General features: G+C 38.3%; 1 protein-coding gene across 1 annotated transcript in view; it reads right to left on the reverse strand.

Moving 5' to 3' along the window:
- Nucleotides 1-24,569, reverse strand: part of RAD51C (RAD51 paralog C) — a 38,451-nt gene extending 13,882 nt beyond the window's left edge. Inside the window, exons 1-5 of the mRNA XM_080827186.1 lie at nucleotides 24,380-24,569; nucleotides 21,252-21,510; nucleotides 20,414-20,580; nucleotides 17,373-17,506; nucleotides 6,304-6,435 (exon numbers count right to left, since the gene is read on the reverse strand). Coding sequence (XP_080683312.1) covers nucleotides 6,304-6,435; nucleotides 17,373-17,506; nucleotides 20,414-20,580; nucleotides 21,252-21,510; nucleotides 24,380-24,497 — 810 coding nt within the window. The 5' untranslated portion in view covers nucleotides 24,498-24,569. The remainder of the gene's footprint in view (nucleotides 1-6,303; nucleotides 6,436-17,372; nucleotides 17,507-20,413; nucleotides 20,581-21,251; nucleotides 21,511-24,379) is intronic.
- Between the last annotated feature and the right edge of the window lie 441 nt (nucleotides 24,570-25,010).

Here is a 25,010-nt window from a genome sequence, read left to right on the forward strand (position 1 = left end):
GAAGCAGGCTCCCTGCTGAGCAAGGAGCGGGATGTGGAACTTGACCCCACAACACTCGGATCATGATGAGCCAAAAGCAGATGCTTCATCCGCTGAGCCACCCAGGTGTCCTATCTTGGCTATTATAAATAACACTGCTATAAACATGGGGGTGCATATATACTTTTGGATTAGTGTTTTCTTACTCTTTGGGTAAATAGTACAATTACTGGATCATATGTTAATTCTAACCAACAGATCACAGGGTTCCTTTTTCTCCACATCCTTGCCAACACTTGGCTGTTTCTTGTGTTTTTCATTTTACCCATTCTGACAGTGTGAGGTGGTATCTCACTGTGGTTTTGATTTCCCTGATGGTGAGTGATATTGAGCATCTTTTCATTTGTCTGTTGGCCATTTTGTACATCTTCTTTGGAGAAATATGTGTTCATGTATTCTGCCTGGTTTTGTTGTTGTTGTTTTGGTTTTTTAAGATTTTATTTATTTATTTGACACAGAGAGAGAGATCACAAGTAGGCAGGGCAGTAGGCTGAGACAGAGGAGAAGCGGGTTCCCTGCTGAGCAGAAAGCCCGATGCGGGGCTCGATCCCAGGACCCTGAGATCATGACCTGAGCCGAAGGAAGAGGCTTTAACCCACTGAGCCACGCAGGTGCCCCTATTCTGCCTGTTTTTTAATTGGATTATTTGCTTTTTGGGTATTGAGTTGTATAAATTCTGGGTTTTTTTTTATACTACCCTAAAGCCAAAAGACATTTATTCTACCCTATAAGCACTGAGTTGTATAAATTCTTGATATATTCTGGATACTAACCCCTTATTGGATATGTCATTTACAAATATCTTTTCCCATTCAGTAAGCTGTCTTTTAGTCTTGTTGATTGCTTCCTCTGCTATGCAGGAAGCTTTTTATTTTGCGGTAGTCCCAATCACTTATTTTTACTTTTGTTTCCCTTGCCTCAAAATGAAGGATAGTAATTTTAAAGTAGAGAAAGACTGTTTAAGGTTGACTGAATACAGTAAAAGATTATCTGGCACCTCCCAGCCCCAAATTCTCCAGAAAGAGTTATTTTAAATATTCTTCCAATCCAGATCTTCCCCCCAGAAATATGACAGATAACACTGCAAGCTGACAGTGATAAAGACCTTCTATGAAAAGCAATGAGAAAAGATACCTACTCTGAAAAAGGCATCAGTTCCATAAGAAAACTGAAAAAGAAAAGGCTGTTTGGCTATTCCCACTGCAGTGATAACACCCTAAAATTTTTGTTTGTCTACAAAGGAGAAATCTGTGCTCCATCTAGGTTTCATTTAGGCACAAACTGGATGACATGATTTTCTTCTAGTTTCTAGACATCACTTTCTTCTAGTTTCCCTTCCCTGTAGCCACAGTGGTTTCCCCATGTATTATCTCACATCAGGCATCTTAGAAAAATCTAAACAGGAATTTAAATAGGTTATTAACTGAAATATATGACTAACTGGCATCCCCAACATGCAGAATACACTTTACAGACTACCAAGTGTTTAAGGTCTAGCAACTGGGATATTTATTTGTATCAACACTTTTTGGTTAGAGGTGCACCATTCAATTCTGCAGCCATTAGGCACACACACAGCTTTTAAAAATTAAATTAAAATTAGACATTCACTTCCTTAGCAGCACTATTTTTCAAGTGCTCATAGCCATGCAACTGCTGTTACATGCATACAGACTGAGCGTTTTCATCTTCCCAGAAAATCCTCTCAGAGAGCACTGGTTTATAGAGTACAGATATCCCCTGCTTTTCAAGAGTTCCTATTATGCCACTTTGCTTTTATGAAAGACCTATATTAGTACCTGTTTTCGCTAACCATAAGAAATCCAAAGAGAGGGGCGCCTGGGTGGCTCAGTCTTTAAGCGTCTGCCTTCGGCTCAGGTCATGATCCCAGCCCTGCATCAGGCTCTCTGCTCAGCGGGAAGCCTGCTTTTCCCTCTCCCACTTTGTCTGCTTGTGTTCCCTCTCTCACTGTGTCTCTCTCTGTCAAATAAATTTAAAATCTTTTAAAAAGGGGGGGGGGATTTTCACTTTTCTAAAAAAAGTGAAAAGATACAGTATTCAGCATTTGTTTGGCACAGAAACATCATAGAAGCAAGAGTACACCCAGGCAGGGCAAGCAGCATCACTAAGCTCCCCTTCCCCTGGGAATGATACTCAGCATCCAGCTTCCAGCACTTTGAGCTGTGTCTGTCTGTGGGTATCTGTGCTCTATCTTGATTTACTTTGTGCATTCATTAGCAACATCTGTCCTAAGGTATCAGAAAAACCTAAGAAAAGTTATTTTTTGAGTCTAGGAATGTGAAAACAATTTTCCAAATAAATTACTGGTAGTTGGGGTGCCTGGGTGGCTCAGTGGGTTAAATTAAGCCTCTGCCTTCAGCTCAGGTCATGATCCCAGGGTTCTGGGATCAAGCCCCGAGTTGGGCTCTCTGCTTTGCGGGGAGCCTGCTTCCTCCTCTCTCTGCCTGCCTCTCTGCCTACTTGTCATCTCTGTCTATCAAATAAATAAAGGGGCACCTGGGTGGCTCAGTGGGTTAAAGCCTCCGCCTTCGGCTCAGGTCAATATCTCAGGGTCCAGGGATCGAGCCCCACATCAGGCTCTCTGCTCAGCAGGGAGCCTGCTTCTCCCTCTCTCTCTCTCTGCCTGCCTCTCTGCCTACTTGTGATCTCTGTCAAATAAATAAATAAAATCTTTTAAAAATAAATAAAAATAAAATCTTAAATAAATCAATAAACAAATTACTGGTAGTTGCTTCTTTGCTTTATACCTTTTGGCTTACAAAATGTTTTTGTTAGAATGCTCTACTTTTGGATAGTGAGGGAAACCTGGATATAGTATACCCATTACACCTCTCGAGGAAAATGTACATAGATGTACCGGTTTACCAACTGTTAAACATCCCCAACTCAGAATTTGCACTTTTGGCAACTACTTGTAAAAGAATTACATGACGTCTGCAAAAACACTGGGTTTACCGTATTAAAGGGTGAATCTTTAAAATAATGAAGTAGGGGCGCCTAGGTAGCTCAGTTGGTTGAGCATCTTTCTTCAGCTTGGGTTATGATCTCGGGGTCCTGGGATCGGGCCTCGCACCGGGCTCCCTGCTCAGCAGGGAGCCTGCTTCTCCCTCTCCCTCTGCCTGCTGCTCTGCCTACTTGTGCTCTCTCTCTACCTCTGTCAAATAAATAAAGTCTTAAAAAAATTTTAAAAAAATAAATAAAATAAAACAGTGAAGTAACAATCACTTTTAAATTAGAAACGTCTCTGCCTTAATACTTGTTACCCAAATGTCCTTCAACTGATAAACAAAATACGATATATTGAAAAAATACAAAGTTAATCAGTCATAAAAAGGATACTAATATATGCTATAACATGGATGAATCTTGAAAACACTGTGCTAAGGAAGCAAGACATAAAAGGCATATACAGAACAATTCTATTTAGATAAACTATCCAGAAAAGATGAACTCATACAGATAGAAAGCAGACTAAGGGTTCTTAAGAGGTTGCAATGAGGAGTGATGGCTAGTGGGCACGGGATTTCTTTTTAGGGTGACGGAAATGTTCTAAAATTAGACATGATGGTTGAACAACTCTGTAAATATACTACAAACCACTGAACCATACACATTAAAAGGGTAAATTTATGGTATGTTAGTTAAATCTCAATAAAGCTGTTAAAAAAATTTCTGCTAATAATCAAGTTAATGCATCTCTGAAAGGATTCTATCATAGTTTGGCAAAGACTTTAAAAGACTCAAAGTTGGTAAAGAGGTGGAAAAACAAAAATTCCCATTCACTGCTATAGAGAATATACTCTGGAACATGCTTTCTGAGAGTGATTTGATAATATATAACAATGCTTAAAAACAGAGATATCCCTACCAAAAATAAAAAATAAGTAAATAAAAACAGATATCCCTTTGACTTAATACTTTCAGGAAAAACTGGATAAATGGACAAAAAAGCATATATAAAGTTTTTTATCTTTATTTATTTATTTTTTAAAGATTTTACTTCTTTGTCAGAGAGAGAGAGAGAGAACACAAGCAGGGGAGGAGGGTCAGGCAGAGGGAGAGCAAGGAGCCCTACCTAGAACTTGATCCCAGGACTCAATTGAGCCACCCAGCCATCTCGACTGCAGTTTTTTAAATGGTGAAAACCTGAAGCCAACTTTAAAGATAATAGGGGGAAGGGGGTGATTAAAAAACTATTCTATATTGGGACTCAGTTAGTAGAGCATACAAATTTTGATCTCAGGGTTATGAGTTCAAGACCCATGTTGGGTGTAGAGATTACTTTAAAATTAAAAAAAAAAAAAAAAAAAACTTAGTAAGTTTGGAAAAATAGGTACACCAAACTCAAGAGTAATCATCTCTGGGTAATAGGTAATTTACTTAATTTCTACACTTTTGATTGTTTAGAACTTCTTTTACGGGAAGTATATATAAAATTGTGACATGTATTTATATCAAAGGTTCTAAATGCTTCTATATATGGTAACTGGGAAATTCAAAAAATCAAGCAAAGAAGAATTTATAAAGAGGGGAAAGTAAGCCCTCAACCCCACAAAATCCTATTTCTAGAAGTAGTCATTAGGAACACTTTGATCCTGTCAGAGCTTTTTGCTGATATATATAAATATAAATGCATAAATAAAATTTTTACTTTTCTCAAAAGTGGGATCACATAAAATACACTGTTACGTGACTTGAATATCTTTACCTTTTTTTTTTTTAAGATTTTATTTATTTATGACAGAGAAAGAGAGCAAGAGAAGGAACACAAGCATGGGGGAGCTGGAGAGGGAGAAGGAGGCTCCCCTTGGAGCCAGGGGGCTTGATTCTAGGACAATGGGATCATGACCAGAGCTTTAAGGCAGACACTCAACGACTGAGCCATCCAGGCACCCCTTGAATCTTTTCACTTAATTGTATATCTGGATATATCTTGTTCTGTGTTAGTATATGTATATTTACATTACTCTTCTTAAACACTGCATAGTATTCCATGTTACTGTTTACATTACTTTTTTAATCAGAAAAAATAAACCTATTTCTGTTCAACAAACAAAACAAAAACTTAAGGAACTATGCAACCCATTAGTCTTGAGTGCCCCCTACTGGGGGCTCTTCCTTGATATTAACAGAATGCTAAATTACAAATTAATACAAGAAATAATTCAAACACAGTACACTATGCTTTTCAGTATATGGCAAAAAAAAAAAAAATCTAAAAACTCGAAAGAAAAGATACATGTTTTGAAATTATTTTATCGAGGAGTTCTTTATGTACTTATGCTGAATTACAGGTATATGCTAAGGACTCTCTAATCAGGGTAAATACAAGAAAATCAAGTTAGGTGGCTTGATCTTTTCCCATCTTCCTCCTGGACAGGTGTGTGTATTGGTGTGAGAGGTGACATGGGGTTGCAGAGTGGAAAGTGATGGCAAATAGGCAGTTAAAAAAAAGGTTGTTACAAAAAAAAGTCGTCATCTCACTCCTTTTTGTCTTGTCACTTCCGACTTATCTTTATTTATTTATTTATTTATTTATTTTTTAAAGATTTTATTTATTTATTTGATAGAGATTACAAGTAGGCAGAGAGGCAGGCAGAGAGAGAGGAGGAAGCAGGCTTCCCGCTGAGCAGAGAGCCCAATGCGGGGCTCGATCCCAGGACCCTGGGATCATGACCTGAGCCGAAGGCAGAGGTTTAACCCACTGAGCCACCCAGGCGCCCCCCGACTTATCTTTATATCTAACCTCACATTTCAAATCTAGAGGAGTTAGCTCTACCTTCAAACATCTAGGTTGTTCACACTATGTAATTTTTCTATCTTCTGAGTCTGTGATTACACAACACGTATTTTAGTATATGTGCTGCTGAAGCTAGCACCATATAACATGTAATAGTAAAAGACCCAGAGTAAAAGAAAATGGGGACATTAGAAGAGCTTACCTGAAAAACAACAAATATATTTAGGTAAATAAAACCCAACATTGTAATTATCAAAGGTGGCATTTCTTTATCAAACAAATCCATTTTAAAATATGGTATCTTGATTATGCTTGTTATGTTCTAGGAAAACTGATACACAACACTTCTGACTGGAATTAATTTTTCCAAAAGTCAAACAAAAACTACATTCAAAACTGTGTATTATGTGCTTTTAGTCAAATTCTATTTTGCTATTTCTAGACATTAATATTTTATACAAGCTTGACTTTATTATAAAATTCTCTTGACTAATAATACTTACAGCTAATCTGTGGCTATTTGCAAGGCTGATCATTTGCTGGGCTAGGCCATTTAGTAATCGAGTACGAAGGGCTAGGTCATCTAGGTCATGACGAAAAGGAAAAGCAATACCATCCACTATCACTAATCGAACCTAAATACAGAAGAGATAATGAAATTAGGTTTGGTATTAAAAATAAAATTTAAAAAAATGGCATCCCAAAAGCATGTTCATTGCAGGAAAAAAAATCTGTAAAATCCAGAGTTCTATTTCTAACTCTCCAAAATAAATCTATTCACCCAATGCTTTCTGCATTAATCACCAAAAGTTAAAATGTACTCTGGTTTGATAATTTATAAACTTGAAAAAGTAATTCAACATGAAGAAGCAATTATAATTTTCTTATACTTTACCACTATACACAATCTTTACAGAGGCATTTTACACCAATAAAAAGCACTTCTGAAGTCTTAGTAAAATAAATTCTTCAGTATTTCAATTTTACCTTCAAGATATTTTATGTTTAAAAAACTCTTCAACTATTAAATTATTATATCATCTTCAAAAACTTCAAATTCTAATGGTGAGTGCTATGAAGTGTGTAAACCTGGCAATTCACAGACCTGTACCCCTGGGGCTAGTAATACATTATATGTTAATAAAAAATTAAAAATTAAAAAAACTTCAAATTCTTGGTATACTTTTTCTCCTTAATTTTAAATATAAGGCAACTAGTCATTATAGAATCTACTATAAGACAGAATTCAGCATAAGGCAGGTTCGTCTTGAATTCCAATCAAGAAGGTTCACTTAGAGATGATAAACACTTGCACGACAGTTCCACTTCTAATATAATCCAAATAATGGCTCCTAAAGTGAAGCTAGCGTAATATATAAACTTCACATCCAAGAATAAACAGAATTGGAAACTAATCCAAACATAAACAAAAAAACCCACCCTGTAAAATTATATATTCTTCTATCTAATAGGGATTAGACTAAAGAAGAGGATTTGATAACACCATGTCTAAGAAACCCATTTTTGTATCTTTTATTTAGAGTATTCATTCCTTCATTCAGCATGTGCTTACTGATATCTATTATATGTTAGTCATTGTTGCAGGCAGCAGGGAACAAGAGACAAGGTCCTTGCTTTCTTGGAGTTTATGTTATAGTGGAGTAAAGGACAATTAACATGTAAACAAATAATTTCTGATAATCATAGGAGTTATGAAGAAACGAAACTGGGTAAAATGATGATGAATAAGTAGGTGATAAAGTAGAGGGAGGCTAACTTAGATTGGTGTCAGGGAAGGAGTCAATGCAAAGGGAGGCAACAGAACTGAGTCCTGGATAAGAACCTCTAGGAGCGAAAGAGAGCCCACATATAAGGAAATACACACATACTTTTCTGTATGGTGACACATGGTAACTAGACATCTTGTGGGGATTCTTTCATAATGTGTAAAAATATCAAGTCACTATGATGTGCACCTGAAACTACCAGGATATTGTACATCAATTATACTTGAATTAAAAAAAAAATACATTAGGGGCACGTGGGTGGCTCAGTGGGTTAAACATCTGCCTTCGGCTCAGGTCATGATCCCCGGATCCGGGGATCAAGCCCCACAACGGGCTCTCTGCTCAGCAGGGAGTCTGCTCCCCCCTCCCCCGCCTGCCTCTCTGCCTACTTGTGATCTCTGTCTGTCAAATAAATAAATAAATAAAATCATTTTTTAAAAAAAATTACACCAGGGCCCCTGGGTGGCTCAGTCCTTGGCATCTGGGATCGAGCCCTGCATCAGGCTCCCTGACCAGTGGGAAGCCTGCTTCTCCCTCTCCCACTCCCCTTGCTTTGTTCTCTCTCTCATTGTCTATCAAATTAATAACAAATCTTTAAAAAAATACAGCTTTGTTGTTTCACTTTCATCACACTTAACAAATAAAAATTTCAACCAGCATTCATGTTAAAACAGTACTTGTTCGTCACAAGGTGAGCAACTTCTTTTGAACTGGACAGCAATCAAGTGCTCATTGGTAGCATGATTTTGCCGTAGGTCAGATATGGATACATAAGAGCAAAATTAAAATCAAGAAAAACCTCATATATGCTGGTGGTAAGAATGTAAAACTATCTGGCAACTAGAAAAAACAGTTCAGTGATCCTTCAAAAAATTAAACACAGTATTACCACATGACCCAGAAATTTCACTTCTAAGTACATGCACCAAAGAACTAAAAACTGGTACTAAAACAAATGTATATACATACATGTTCATAGCAGCCACAATTTACAATAATCAAAAGGTAGAAAGAGCCCAAATGTCCATCAACAGATGAAAGGATAAACAAACAGAAATGATGTATACATACAAGAGAATATTATCCTACCATAAAAAGGAATAAAGTACAGATACAAGCTACAAAGCAGATGAATTCTGAACTATCATGCTCAGTAAAAGAGCCAGGCCAAAAAGATCACGTATCATATGATTTCCTTTATATGCAATACCCAAAATAGGTGAATCCATAGAGACAGAATACAGATTGGTGGTTGCCAGGGTCTTTGCAGGGAGGGAGGAAAGGGAGCAATTCCTTAAAGAGTATGAGTTTCCTTTTAGGGTGATAAAAACATTTTGGAACTAGAGGTAGTGGTTGTCAACACCGTGAATGTATTAACTGCACTGAATTGTTCACTTTCATTTATTTATTTTTAAATATTTTATTTATTTGACACAAAGAGAAAGAGAGAGAGAGAGAGAGAGGGAGAGAGACAAGCACACACATACAAGCAGGGGGAGTGGGACAGGAAGAAGCAGACTCCCTGCCAAGCAGGGAGCCCAATACAGGACCCTATCCCAGGACTCCAGGATCATGACACGAGCTAAAGGCAGATGCTTAACCACTGAGCCGCTCAGGTGCCCCTGAATTGTTCACTTTTAAATGGTAAATCTTGGAGGCACCTGGGTGAGCTCAGTCAGTTAAGCATCTGCCTTCAGCTTGGGTCATGATTTTGGGGTCCTGGGGTAGAGCCAAGCCACCAGTCAGTCTTGCTCCCTGCTCAGCAGGGAGTCTGCTTCTCCCTCTCCATTCCCCTCCCACTTGTGTGTGTGTGCGTGCTCTCTCTCTCAAATAAATAAATGGAATCTTAACAAATAAATAAATGGTGAATCTTACTATGTGAAATTAACCTCAATAAAAAATCAAATCAATGAAAGCTTTCTGTAACACTCAGCTGGCTACAGAGATTTACAATAAAGAGTATTACACATTTTATTATTATTTGTAAATGGTGTGCTACACATCTTTTATATCAGCAACTTTATAATAAACTTACGTATGTATATATGTGCATACACTTTTTTCTTGGAAAGCCAGTCACTAAACATTTACCAGTATACCAATTAAGCGGTAAGAAGAAACAGATCATATATGTGTGTGTGTTTATTCATTTATATATTCATTCAGTGGTTCCCAAAGACCAGAAAGTGATAAGATGATATATACACATCGCTGAAAAAAAAAATACTGTCAACCAAGAACTGTGTATCTGGCAAAAGCATTCTTCAAAAATAAAGCAGAAATTAAGACAGTCCCAGGGTGTCTGAGGGCTGGTTGAGCACCCGACTATTGGTCTCAGCACAGGTCTTGATCTTGGGGTTATGAGTTCAAGCCCCATGCTGGGCTCCAAGCCAAACATGGAGCCTATTAAAAAAAAAAAAAAAAAAAAAGATAATTCAGCTAGAGAATTCATTGCTAGTAGATCTACTGTAAAAGAAATCCTAAACAGAGCCCTTCAGGCTGAAAATGAAACATCAGACTACTACACACACAGAAATAAAGAATATCGGTAAGAGGCACCTGGGTGGCTCAGTGGGTTAAGCCTCTGCCTTCAGCTCAGGTCATAATCTCGGGGTCCTGGGATCGAGGCCCGTATCAGGCTCTCTGCCTGCTTCCCCCTCACTCTCTGCCAGCCTCTCCGCCTACTTGTGATCTCTCTGTCAAATAAATAAATAAATTCTTAAAAAAAAAAAAAAAAGAATACAAGTAAATGTAACTACATATCTAAAACTCAGCATTAATGTACTTTTGGTTTGTAACTCCTCTTATTTTCTTACATGATTCAAAAGACAACTATTAAAAAATAACTATATATCTATATTGATGGACGTACAATGTATAAAGATATAATCTGTGACAATAACATAAAGGGGGATAAATGGAGCTATACAGCAACAGGTTTTTGTATACTGCTGAAATTAATTTAGTATTAATTTAAACTAGACTGCTATGAATTAGTATGTTAATTCTAATTCCCCAGAGCAACTAATAACTAAAAAATATATGATAAAAGAAATGAGAAGGGAATCAACATGGTACTATGGAAAATATCTAACAAAAAAGAAAGCAGGAATGGAGAAATTGAGAAATAAGATACAGATCTTCCTCAACTTACATCAGGGTTACATTCCAATAAACCCACACCAAGTCAAAAATATTAAGCTGAAAATGCATTTAATACACTTAACCTACCAAACATCATAGTTTAGTCTAGCCTAACTTAAATGTACTCAGAAAACTTACATTAGCCTACATCTGGGCAAATCATCTAACAAAAAAACTATTTTATAATAAAGCACTGAATATTTCATGTAATTCACTGAATACTGTACTGAAAGTGAAAAACAGAATGGTTATATGGGTACAGAATGGTTCTAAGACTATTGCTTGTTTATCCTCATGATTGCATGGCTGACTGAAGCCTGTGGCCCACTGCCACTGTCCAGCATCATGGGAGAGTACTGGTATCAAGTATCAATAGCCTAGGAAAAGATCAAAATTCAATGTACAGTTTTAACTGAGTATATATCACTTTTGCACCATTATAAAATTAAGAACTTACGGCGCCCATGTGGCTCAGTGGGTTAAACATCTGCCTTCGGCTTAGGTCATGATCCCAGGGTACTGGGATTGAACTCTGCATCAGGTTCTCTGCTCAGTGGGGAGCCTGCTTCTCCCTCTCCCTCTGCTGCTCCGCCTGCTTGTGTGTGCACATGAACTGTATCTCTCTCTGCCAAATAAAGTCTTTAAATATAATAAATAAAATAAAATTTAAAAACTTGTAAGTTGAATTATCCTAAGTCAGAGATTTAGGCATAGACTGGCAGAACGGATTTTTAAAAATGATCTAATTATAGACTTTCTGTAAGAGACTCAGTTTAGATCCAAAGATACAAACCAGTGGAGCACCTGGCTGGCTCACTTGGAGGAGCATGCAACTCTTGATCTCTGGGTAATGAGTCTCAGCCCCACACTGGGTGTAAATATTACTTGAATAAATAAAACTTAAAAACAAAACAAAGATACAAATAAGAGTGTAAGGATGGAAAAAGATACTCCCTTGCAAACAGTAACCTGAACAGAGCTGTAGTGGCTATACTAATATCAGACAAAAGAGACTTCAAGCGAAAACTTGTTACAAGAGATGAAGAAGGGTAAAAATAAATAATTTATATAATATGAAAATTGTATAATAATAAAAGGTTCAATTCATCAAGAAGATACAGCAATTATATGCTGTGATGGCAACTGCAGAACCTCCTCCCAGTTGTTCCCCAGCATCCTGACTAACCCACCACCTCTCTGCTCACCAATAAAGGTTGACCATAAAAAAGAAAAAAAGAGGGGCGCCTGGGTGGTTCAGTCGTTAAGTGTCTGCCTTCAGCTCAGGTCATGATCCCAGGGTCCTGGAATCGAGCCCCACACTGGGCTGCCTGCTCAGTGAGGTGCCTGCTTCTCCCTCTCCCACTCCCCCTGCTTGTGTTCCCTCTCTCTGTGTCAAATAAATAAATAAAATCTTAAAAAAAAAAAAAAAGAAAGAAAAGAAACAGATATATAAAACGCTCCACTCAAGAGCAGAATATATGTTCTTCTCAAGTGCACAGGGAACATTTTCCTGGATAGACCTAGATGTTGGGTAACAAAATAAGTCTCAATAAATGTATAAACATGGAATCATATATAGAGTATTTCTCCGACCACAATGGAACAGAATTAGAAACCAGCATCAGAAGGAAATTTGGAAAATTCATAGATATGTGGAAATTAAACAACACACCTTTTTTTTTTTTTAAAGTAATCTCTATACCCAACATGGGGCTCAAACTCAAGACCCCAAGAGCACCTGACTGGCTCAGTCAGAAGAGCATGCGACTCTTGATCTTGGGATCATGAGTTCAAGTCTCACATTGGGTATAGAGAGTACTTAAATAAACTTTGAAAAACAAACCAAAAAACCCCTAAATAACAATAAAAGACAACAACAACAACAACTCTGAGATCAAGAGTCACATGCTCTTATCAACTGAGCCAGCCAGGTAACCCTAAACAACACATTCTTAAATAATGAATGAGTCAAAGAAGACATTACAATGAAAATTAGAAAATACTTAAAAATGAATGAATATAAAAACACAATATACCAACTTATAAAATACAGTGTAAGTAGTGCTCCACAGGAAATATAGAGCTCTAAACAACTATATTTTGAAAGAAAGAAAAAGAAAGATCGGTCGGTCTCAATATCCAAAACTTGTACCTTAAGGAACTAGAAAAAAGAAGAGCAAACTAAACTCAAAGAAGGCAAAATAAAAGAAGTAATAAAAATTAAGTGGAGATAGGGGTGCCTAGGTCACTCAGTCACCAGGCATCTGCCTTCGGCTCAGGTCATGATCCTGGAGTCCTGGGATAGAGACCCACATCACGCTCCCTACTCAGCAGGGGACCTGCTTCTTCCTCTCCAGCTCTCTGTGCTTGTGTTCCCTCTCTCACTAGCTCTGTCAAATAAATAAAATCTTTTTTAAAAAATTCGGTAGAAATAATCAAAACAAGAAAGAAACAATGGGGAAAATGGATAAAATCCAAAGTTGATTCTTTGAAAAGATCAACAAAACTGACCTTTAAACTAAGAAAAAAAAAGACTTGGGCAGCTGGATAGCTCAGCTGGTTAAGCATGGACTCCTGATTTTGGCTCAGGTCATGATCTCATGATCGAGGGACTGAGACCCCTATTGGGCTCTGGACTCCAGGCTCTCCACTCAACAGAGTCTGCTTGAGATTCTCTCCTCTCCCTCTGCCCCTCCCCCTGCTCGCACCCACCCTTTCTCCCTCTCTCTCTTTCAAACAAATAAATCCTTTTTAAAAAAAGAGAGAGAAAAAAAAGAGAGAGAGAGAAATGACTCAAATTACTCAAATCAGGAATGAAAATGAGGACATTATACCAATCTTATAGAAATAAAAACAAACAAAATGTAATGAACATTTGTATGCAAAAAAATTAGATAACCTGGGTAAAATGAACAAATTTGTCGAAATACATAAACTTTAAAAACTGACTGAAGAAATAGAAAATCTGAATGGATCTGTAACAATGGAGAGACTGAATCAGTAATCAAAAGCCTTCCAACAGTAAAAAAAAAAAAGACCAGGACCAGAGAACTTCACTGGGGAATTTTTTTTTTAAGTAGACTCTACCTCCAATGTACGGCTTGAACTCATGACCATGAGATCAAGAGTGACATGCCCCTTCACTGGCAAATTTTATAAAAAACTTAAAGAATTTACTCTAGGAATGTCTGCATGGCTCAGTCAGTTAAGCATCTGCCTTGGGCTCGGGTCATGATCCCAGGGTCCTGGGACAGAGGCCCAAGCCCCACATCAGGCAACCTGCTTAGCAAGGAGTCTGCTTCTCCCTTTCCCTCTGCTCCTCCCCTTGCTGTGCACTCTCTCTCTTTCTCAAATAAATAAATAAATAAAAAGAATTTACACCAATTCTTCTCCAACTTTTCCAAAAAAAACAGGGAATACTTTTTAATTCATTCTATGAAGCCAGTATCATACTGATACCAAAGCTAGATAAAGACATTACCAGTAAAGAAAACTACAGACCAATTAACAGACGCAAAAATCCTCAACAAAATACTACCAAATGGAATCCTGCAGCATATTAAAAGGATTTATATAATAGTGTCTGACCAAAGTGGACTCTCAATAAATATTTGGTGAATAAATAAATGTGCAAGCCAAAAAAAAAAAATCAGATCTATATTTTCATTTTCTTTTAGTGATGAAAGAAATGTTAGACAATTATTTCAAAATTTACAACCCAGTAATTCATCCAGTAGAAATATATGAAATATAGTGGTATATTAATTAAATTTAATTGAATTATGAGGCACCTGGCTGGCTCAGTGAGTGGAGCATGTGACTCATCACAGGATTGAGTTTGAACCCCATGTTGGGTATCGAGATTACTTAAAAATAAAATCTTTTTTTTTTTTTTAAGAATTTATACGATGGTTAAATCCACAGATTCAATAGAATCTCTATCAAAATTCCAACTGCATTTCTGCAGAAATAAACAAGACTCCACTCATATGGATCGAATTCAGATGAAATTGCAAGGAGCCCTGAATAGCCAAAACAGTCTTGAAAATAACAATGTTGGAAGACTCATATGTCCCAATTTCAGAATATACTATGAAGCTACTAATCAAAACCATGTGATACTGGCAAAGAACAGACATATACATTAATAGAGTCCAGAAATTAACCCACACATCTATGGTCAACGATTTTCAACAAGGATGCCAAGCCCATTCAATGGGGAAAGAATAGTCTTTTCAGTAAATGGTGCTGGAACAACTGAGCATCTGCATACAAAATGAAGTTGGACACTTACTTCAGACCATGTATAAAAAATTAACTCAACATGGATCAAAGTCCAAATTAAAAAGCTAAAGCTATTAAACTCAATGGAGTTCAGGACATGCTACTCCAAAATTTGGTACCTTGGCACACTGAGTATCCTTTTAACTATTTATTTATTTGGAAGAGAGCGCGAGCATGCACATGCGTACCAGGGGCAGAGGGAGAAAGAGAATCTTAAGCAGGCTCTATGCCCAGTGCCTGATGTGGCTTGATTCTCTTTCTCCCTCTGCCCCTTGCACTCATACTCTCTCTAAAAAAAAAAAGTCACACACTTCAATATGACTGAGCCAGCCAGGCACCCTTAAAGTGGGTTTTTTGTAGTCAACATATAGTTCCATCTCATTTTTTCATCCACTGGCACAACCTTTTTGAAGGGCAATTTGTGTTTAACCAAAAAAAAAAAAAAAAAAAAAAACTGGGGCACTTGGGTGGCTCAGTGGGTTAAGCCTCTGCCATTAGCTCAGGTCATGATCCCAGGGTCCTGGGATCAATCCCCGCATCAGGCTCTCTGCTCAGCGGAGAGCCTGCTTCCCGCTCTCTCTGCCTGCCTCTCTGCCTACTTGTGATCTCTCTGTCAAATAAAATCTTTAAAAAAAAAAAGTCTCAGAGAAGGCTTACTAAAGTTTGGTCAAAGACAGTCTCTGTCATGTGTAATATTTACCAAGATTAAATATTCACATACTCCTTAATATAATTCTAATACTTGGAACTTATCCCATAAACAGGGACACCTGGATGGCTCAGTTGCATCTGACTTCAGCTCAGGTCATGAACTCAGGTCCTGGGACAGAGCCCCTATCAGTGCTCAAGAGGAGTCCCTCTCCCTCTGCTCTTCCCCCAGCTCATGTTCACTTTCTCTTTCTCTCTCAAATAAATAAAATCTTAAAAAAAAAAAAAAGTTTATCCCATAAACATACTTACAAGTGTACCCCAAGATGATATGTGTAAGGATTATCTCCAAACCACTGTTAATAGTATCTAAAAGACCACCAACAAGGGGATTAAACAAATTAATTAGTCTCTTCCCCCCAATTTTTTTTATGTAGTAGACTACATAGAATATTCATCTTGTAAGCTGAAATTCTATTTCCATTAAGAAATAACTGCCCAGGGGCACCTGGGTGGCTCAGTAGGTTAAAGCCTCTGCTTTCAGCTCGGGTCACGATCCCAGGGTCCTGGGATCGAGCCCCACATCAGGCTCTCTGCTTGGCGGGAAGCCTGCTTCCTCCTCTCTCTCTCTCTCTGCCTCCTTGTGATCTCTGTCAAATAAATAAATAAAATATTTTAAAAAAATAAAATAAAATAGCTGCCCATTTTCCCCTTCCCCCCTCAGGGCCTTGTAACCACCATTCTATTTTATGTCTGAGTCTGACTACTCTTCACACCTCATATAAGTAGAATCATACAGTGTATCTTTTTTTGACTGGCTTATTTCATTTAACATAATGTCCTCAAGATTCATCCAAGTTGTACCATATGTCAGAAATTCTTTTCTTTTTAAAGATGAATACTATTACATTATATGTGTATACCACATTTTGCTTATCCATTCAATGGACACTTGGGTTGCTTCCACGTTTTAGGTAATATGAATAATGCTGCTATGAACACAGGTTTACAAATATCTCTTCAAGACCCTGCTTTCAATTCTTTTGGTGATAAACAGAGAAGTTGAACTGCTGGGTCACAGGGTAATCCTATTTTCAATTTTTTGAGGAACCACCATACGATTTTTTTGAGGCAACTGTACCATTTTACATTCCCACCAATAGCAAAAGCACCTTCTTAAAATGAAATAATATGTAGCTGGAAAAAAACAATGAGAAGGTTTATCCACATGTAGTGATACAGAAAGATATGTAAACCACTAAGCAAAAATAGAAGGTGCAAAACCATATTACAGTATTATCCCACTAACAAATACTAAAAATGAGTGGATAAATATTGCAACATGTATAAAAGTTTTTTTGAGAAGACACAAAAGAAACAATGAATAGTGGTCAACTTTAGGGAGAGGTACTAGGAAGCAGTAGAAGGGAAGTTTTTTCATTTTATACCTTTCTAAATAGTTTGTTAGAAGCTATTCCACCATTACTGGAGACAGAACATCTTTCTATATTATTTCAATTTCTTACTTTGGGCATAAATTATATATGAATATATGTTAAATGTGTATAAATATAAGTAAATTGTAGGACAAGGAAGAAAGATTTTTGGATAGGCTTATGCCACTATACTATTTACTTATTTTTCAAGCTAATCAAACACCTCCAAAGATATTCCAAAGGTTAGCTACATTTCAGTAGTTTGAGCCATACCTTTGAGTGTTCTGAAAGGAAGTCTGGAAGGAGATAAACTTGTGCCAACAGCTCTGTATAGTCACGACAACGAAAATAATAAATATGGGAAAGAATATTTTCCAGAGTGAAATCCTCCAAAGCTTTTGGGTGCTCTAGAATAAACAAAACAATCTTTAAATAAAGTAATCAGTTTTACTTGTTTTGATATATTGGTGATTGTAGGAAAACAATACATTTGAGTAACAAAATGCTTCACTCTGAATAAGAGAACTATTCACTTTAATTCAAAGATAAAAAAATTAAAACAAAATTACTATAAACTACTACTACATAATTCTTGACCTCTTATTTTCACCTTCTCCACTATTTCCTTACATGCTAGGCTATCTAGAAATTGTTTATACACATATACAACTCGAGTTTTAAAGCCTACCTTTTCATATTTCTAGTTATTCGCTTCCATTAAATAGAAGTAACATAATGGAGTTTCTCTTTTCTTGTTTTTTTTTTTTTTTTTTAACTAGGACTGCAAATTAAGAGTTTAAAGGGAAAATGTTCAAAAGAAGCATCTTTTTCCCTTATGGTAACTTTTTCCCATTATTACTATAGCATAATTTGATATTTAAGTAGAAACAATGTAAGATTCTCCCTAGATTATATACTTTTTAAAAAACCAGTTTTGGGGGGCGCCTGGGTGACTCAGTGGGTTAAAGCCTTTGCTTTCGGCTCAGGTCATGATCCCAGGGTCCTGGGATTGAGCCCCGAGTCAGGCTCTCTGCTCAGCAGGGAGCCTGCTTCCTTGTCTCTCTCTGCCTGCCTCTCTGCCTACTTGTGATCTCTGTCTGTCAAATAAATAAATAAAATCTTAAAAAAAAAAAAAAACAGTTTTGGGGGCACCTGGGTGGCTCAGTGGGTTAAAGCCTTTGCCTTCGGCTCAGGTCAAGATCCCAGGGTCCTGAGATCGAGCCCCTCGGGCTCTCTGCTTAGCAGGGAGCCTACTTCCCCCTCTCTCTCTCTGCCTGCCTCTCTGCCTACCTGTGATCTCTGTCTCTCTGTCAGATGAGTAAATAAGATCTTTAAAAAAAAAAAACAAAAAACAGTTTTGGTAGGGCCTAAGTGGCTCAGTTGGTTAAGCATCCGACTCAATTTCGGCTCAGGTCATGATCTCAGGGTGTGGAGATGGAGTCCTGCATCCAGCTCTGCACTCAGCAGGGAGTCTGCTTGAGATTCTCTCCCCCTGCACCCCCTTGCTGGTGCTCTCTCAAATAAATAAATAAATAAATAAATCTTAAAAAGAAAAAATGGTTTAGTTTTATACATATTACAGAGAGAAACCAGTTTAAAACTACTGCACTTTAAAACGTCCTTAAGTTTTAACATTGGAAAAAAAAAACCCACAAGAAATTAAATTTCAGAAAGCACTGCCTATTACAAATATAAAAGTTCATTTTTAACCAAAAAGTAATAGCTTAATCACACAGCAATCACTAAAGACTTTATATCCCAGTGCCACACCTATAATACTCACAGTAAGATTTTAAGACACTATTACAAATACACATTGTGACACGGGTAGCTTTAAGGCCTTTCAGTAGATATACTGGTGATTAGTTAAAAAGGACACCTAGGGGTACCTGGTTGGCTCAGGTGGTTAAGCATATGCCTTCTGCTCAGGTCATGATCCCAGGATCTTGGGATAGAGCCCTGCATTGGGCTCCCTGCTCAGGAGGAAGTCGGCTTCTCCCTCTCCTCTACCCCTTACCGCTGCTTGTGCTCGCTCGCTCACTCGGTCTCTCACTCTCAAATAAATAAATAAAATCTCTAAAAAAAATAAAAAGGGGTGCCTGGCTGGCTCAGTTGGTTAAGCAACTGCCTTCAGCTCAGGTCATGATCCTGGAGTCTCAGGATCAAGTCCGACATTGGGCTCCCTGCTCAGTGGGGAGTCTGCTTCTCCATCTGACCCTCTCCCCTCTCATGCTCTCTCTCTCTCTCTCTCAAATAAATAAAATATTTTAAAAAATAAAAATAAATAAAAAGGACACCAAGTACTCATATGAAAATTAAAATATCCAGCTATTACATTCATTTAAAGGGAATACAAGCATCTTATGAAAAGTATTGTGTTTTTTTGCTCTTTTAAGATTTTGTTTATTTATTTGACAGAGACAGTGAGAGAGAGAACACAAGCAGGGTAAACAGGAGAGGGGAAGCAGGCTCCCCGCTGAGCAGGAAGCCCCGAATTGTGCTCAATCCCAGTACCCTGAGATCATGACCTGAGTTGAAGGCAGACACTTAATGACTGAGCCATTTAGGCGCCCCGAAAAGTATTGTTTTTTTAAATTACTAAAGAATGAGGACAGGACAACCAAAAAATAAACTAAAACAGTCAAACCAGAAACCATTTAATTTAAAAGTAATTAGAAGAGCAATAACTTAAATACCTTTGAGTATTTAAATTATTTAAATTGAAATTACCTTTATATGTTTTCTTAAAAAAAAATCAAACAATATTTCTACATGAGAAAAATAAAAAAAACTTAACACAGTCATGAAGTCAATTACATTCTACTCAGAACCCCCTAAGGTCAGTCACCTTAATGTTCTAAATATTTCCAACATGGTTTTTCAAAGCTATCTTCAGTGGGAAACCTGGGTGGCTCATTCAGCTGGGCATCTGCGCTCAGCTCAGGTCATGATGCCAGGGTCCAGGGATCTAGGCCCCACCTCTGGTTCCCTGCTCAGCTGGGAAACTGCTTCTCCCTCTATGCCTCCCTCCACTCGTGCTTGCTCTGGCTCCCTCTCTCAAATAGATAGATAAAATCTTAAAAAAAAAAAAAAAAAAAAAAAGAGAAGCAGCAGCAGCAGCAGCTAGGGCCATAAGAGAAGAAAAGGCCAGTCTAGGTTGTGGCATTTCTAAGTCTAAAAAGAAAGATCTGAGAGTTTAATACTATGACACTGTCAAGTCATTAAGATTCACGTTCCAAATGGTTTCCTGCTGAGGCTTGAGAGGAATGTTTCTTACTTTTATAATAGAGAAAGAGGATCACTTGCTAACTTACCTCCTCCCATATGTGTCTCTGCTGTAAGGTGAAGGTGCTGAATACAGGCAGTAGCAAGGTCTACCACTCTATCAACCATAAAACTTCCTTCAGTATCAATAAAAACTGCTTCACCTTCTACTCCTCCAAAACATTCTGGTATCTGCACATCTACTGCCAACTGCATACTGTCAAGAGAAAGCTGAATGACCAAATCATTATCATAATCATCTCAGGCAGTGTTTTCAAACTCCACATCACCACCCATTAGGTACCACCATTAGGCAACAGATATGGCTAACTTTCTGCTCCAAATATATGTGAATCAACTGATATTTGGATTAGGGGGAGGGTGTACCCATAATTTAAGTCCATGATTAAGGACTTTTTAAGTGGTTTTTAGGTCTCTGGGAATGAAACCCTTTCTCATACTAAACCTACCTTCAAATATATCCTCAGGAATTCATAAAAATATGCAATAAATAAATGTATTATAATACACACACATAAAATACATTATAATAAATACAACATTCATATTTTATACTATATATTATATATATTATGTAACAAAAATATAATAAAATAGAAGACTACCTGTTTACCCTAATGATCACACTACAATGTTGCAAAAGAAACATTATTGGATACCAAAATTATTATACCATTCAAAGATGCAGTACTGAAGTAACACAAATGGTAAACTGATTTTTGTGTGTGTGCATGCATACACACACAAAAAAGTAAGAGCACATACATGCATTTTTGGGCTCCTGAATGTAGACCCACAGCACCACATTCTATTACTTACATAAAATGTCATTAAGCCTACCCTTAAGAAGAGAACATTTTACTTTACCATAATTGTGTTTTTCCAACACCCGGTACACCACAAATTTCTGTTGTTTTGGTTAAGGGTATTCCACCCCCAAGAATGTTATCTAGTGCTGAACAGAAGGTAATTATGAAGCTCTGGGTATGCTCCTGCTCAAGAAGTTCCAGTGCTGTGCACTTCTTGCCTGACTCAGCTGTAGCAGTATATCTTGGTTTAATTGTAAGACATTCTCTTCTTAAAATCTGCAGAGTTTCTAAGGCTTCCTCTTTAGATATCCCAACTTCTGAAAGTAAAAGAAGAAAACAAAACAAAACAAAACAAAACCTCGAACCTTGATTTTAGAAATTTAAAAGTCTTAACATGCTTTTGGGTTGTCTTTATTAATTTTAATTTTTACATAAGAGTGATGCCAAGAGTAAAGAAAAAGAAAAATAAAACATTCCATTAACTACTGAATTTTTCAAGTTAATAAAGGCATTTATCTATATTTTCTTAGCCTTTACATACTTAAAGGATTTATTTATTACCTCAAAAACAGAATTCAGAAACCTAAACCTCTAAAGCATTTGAGTACCTAGAAGAGTATCTCAGGAAGTAGAAATAAAAATGTACTGGCAAGGGGTGCCTGGGAGGCTCAGTTGGTTAAGTGCCTGCCTCCAGCCAGATATGAGGCTCCCTGCTCAGTGGGGAGTCTGCATCTTCCTCTCCCTCTGCTGCTCACCCTGCTTGTGCTCTCAAATAAATAAATAAAATCTTTACTGGAAAAAAAAAAAACAAAACTGGCAGTCAGTCCTTTTACTATCTCTTCTGGTTTTATGAAGTCATAGTTTTTTTGTTTTTTTTAAAGATTTTATTTATTTATTTGATAGAGTAGGCATAGAGGCAGAAGCAGGCTCCCTGCTGAGCAGAGAGCCATACACGGGGCTCGATTCCAGGACTCTAGGATCATGACCCAAGCTGAAGGCAGAGGCTTTAACCCACTGAGCCACCCAGGCGCCCCTGAAGTCACAGTTATTTTGATCTAATAAGGCATCTAAATTACTTTTCAGAAGAGAATGAAAATGGCCTCTAACTGCCTAAAAGAAGATTTAACTTTAGGAAGTGCATGTGCATGTATTATTCATAATAAAAACTTTTCATAGAAACACTATCATGAAAAATTCACATATCACTCCAAACTTTTTAATGAGAACAATTATTTGATGCACAAATATTTTAAATAATACACTTACAGGGGCGCCTCGGTGGCTCAGTGCGTTAAAGCCTCTGCCTTCAGCTTGGGTCATGATCCCAGAGCCCTGGAATTGAGCCCCGTGTATGGCTCAGTGGGTTAAGCCTCTGCCTTCGGCTCAGGTCATGATCTCGGGGTCCTGGGATCGAGCCCCACATCAGGCTCTCTGCTCAGCAGGGAGCCTGCTTCCCTCTCTCTCTGCCAACTTGTGATCTCTGTCAAATAAATAAATAAAATCTTTAAAAAAAATAATACACTTATGCTTCCTCAATTATACAATTTTATTCCTATCAAACAATACGGCTTGAGAAGAGAAAATGGCGATTTACAGAACAAGCTGTTAATGAAAGGAATAATGAAAGGCAAGGGTGAAGGGCGCCTGGGTGTTTAGTGGGTTAAGCCTCTGCCTTCCTCTCAGGTCATGATCGCAGGGTCCTGGAACTGAGCCCCGTGTTGGGGGGGGGCCGGCTCTGCTCAGCAGGGAGCCTGCTTCGCACTCTGCCTGCCTCACTGCCTACTTGTGATCTGTCAAATAAAAAAAAAAAGTGAGGGTGACATCACTTATGAGTTTGACAGGACAGTGCCTGATTTGGTTAGGATATGAACATAAATTTGGCACTAATAAAAGACAATAATGGTGATAAGGAAATGAAAATCCTATTCAGTTAAAAAGCGGAAACTCTAGAGTCAGATTTCTTGGGTTTGAATCACTTATTATGAAGTTACTAAGTAAGGATGAATTACTTTTTTTTTTTTTTTTTGGCCTCAGATCTTTCCTTCTGTAAAACGGGAATGAGACAATACATGTTGAATAGCTGGGTAGAATACTCAGGCCATCCAAAACGCTCTGTAACTGTTAGCTATCATTATCATGCAGATTCTCTCATTTATTTTCTGTAAAACCAACTTGTTGAAAGAAAAAGAGCCCATCAAGCTTTGGGGGACAGGGGTGTCTGGATGGGGTTCAGTCAGTTAAGCGACTGCCTTCTGTTCAGTTCATGTTCCCAGGGCCCCGAATCTGGCTCCCTGCTTTTCCCTCTCCCCTCTGCAGCTCCTCCTGCTTGTTCTAACAAATAAATAAAAATTTTAAGCACACAAAAACGCTGGGAAACAGTATGCAGTATAAGACTTAAAACAGTTAACATTGGGTCTACAACATTTACTCTTTAATGGTGAGTTGAAACCTCCTTATTTTCCATTGTTAATGGCAAGGACTTAAAATGTTGCCCTATTTTAAGAGCGATTCTGAGCATACCCTCGTGTAATGCGTACAGCGAGACTGGCCGCAGACAGCTTCATTTTTGTATTCCTCATGATTCAGCGGTTCCCACCAATATATAATCTACAGTGCTGGAATGAGAGGTTTGGGATTTCTCGTTTCGTTTTTCCAGCGAATTACAGGAGAGAAGCAATGTCTTCTTTCTGTTGCTTTCTCCAGGTGCTGGGGATTCTGCTCCCTTTCTTGCCTCTAGTCCTATTACGAATCCTCCATTTCTCAAATGTAATCCCTTTGCCCCTTGGATTCTGGAACAGCTAAAACTAAACCAGCTGTCTGGGTACCAATCCTAGCTCCACCTTTCCTAGCCCAGTCATCACGAAAAGTTACTTAACCACCTGTTCTTCATCAGCATACTGGACATAATAATCCACGTTAACAGGGTTCTTTTGGGTAATAAATTAGCTAGTCCTCAAGAGGATTCAGCAGGCACGGGTAGAGAAAGCAATTACTAAATGTTTTCAGGACCACAGCTCTAACCATCACATGTTTAATTGGATTCAAGGAGCGGTTTCACATCGCAAATGCAGCCTCGGGCAGAAGAAACTGGCGGAGAGTGGGTGGAAGCCTGAAGGCGAAAGAACCGAGATGGAGGCGGCACAGACGGCGGTCCGTGTGCCTCAACTTGCCGTCAGAAGTCGTTACCTTTGCTGAGCTCGGACGGTTTCATCTCTAGGAGTTCCTCAGCAGTCTGGAAACCTGCAGACACCAGCTTCACCCGCACGGCTGGGGACAGCGGGAAACTCACTAAATCCCGCTGCATTTCAAAGCCGGACGCCTACGCGTACCCACAGCAGCAAGCCCCAGCCCCAAATCCGTCCGCCCGCCCGCGCGCGCCACGTGACGTCAGACGTAAGGCGGAAGGGGCGGTGTCTCTGGCCTGACTACACGAGGCCTTGCGCTTGGCCTCTCTCGGGAGGAGTGTTGTATTTTCTTGTGTCTGTACCATTTCTGTTGTGATTCTTACGAGTCCCATTTAGTGTTTCACCACCAAACATTCAACCTGACAGTAAAAAGATGGGTGGAGACCGTAAGATGAAGAGCCAGGCCGTACACACTACATCTCCACACCTAAGCCCTGGCCTGTTGAGTGGAACCTCAAGGTTATTAGTAAGAATGATCTACTCCCAGCTAGGGGTAACGCACACACCAGCCAGTTACCGGTTTGGCGTATGAAACGGTCATATAAGAATTATTTGGTGTCTCCATTACAGGGCTCCAGTTTCCTGTTTTCTCGTCAGGTATCCCCCTTGCCTTCCCCCTTCGCCTTTCCCGC

This window comes from Martes martes, assembly GCF_963455335.1.
Source record: "Martes martes genome assembly, chromosome: 16".
Taxonomy (NCBI): Eukaryota; Metazoa; Chordata; class Mammalia; order Carnivora; family Mustelidae; genus Martes; species Martes martes.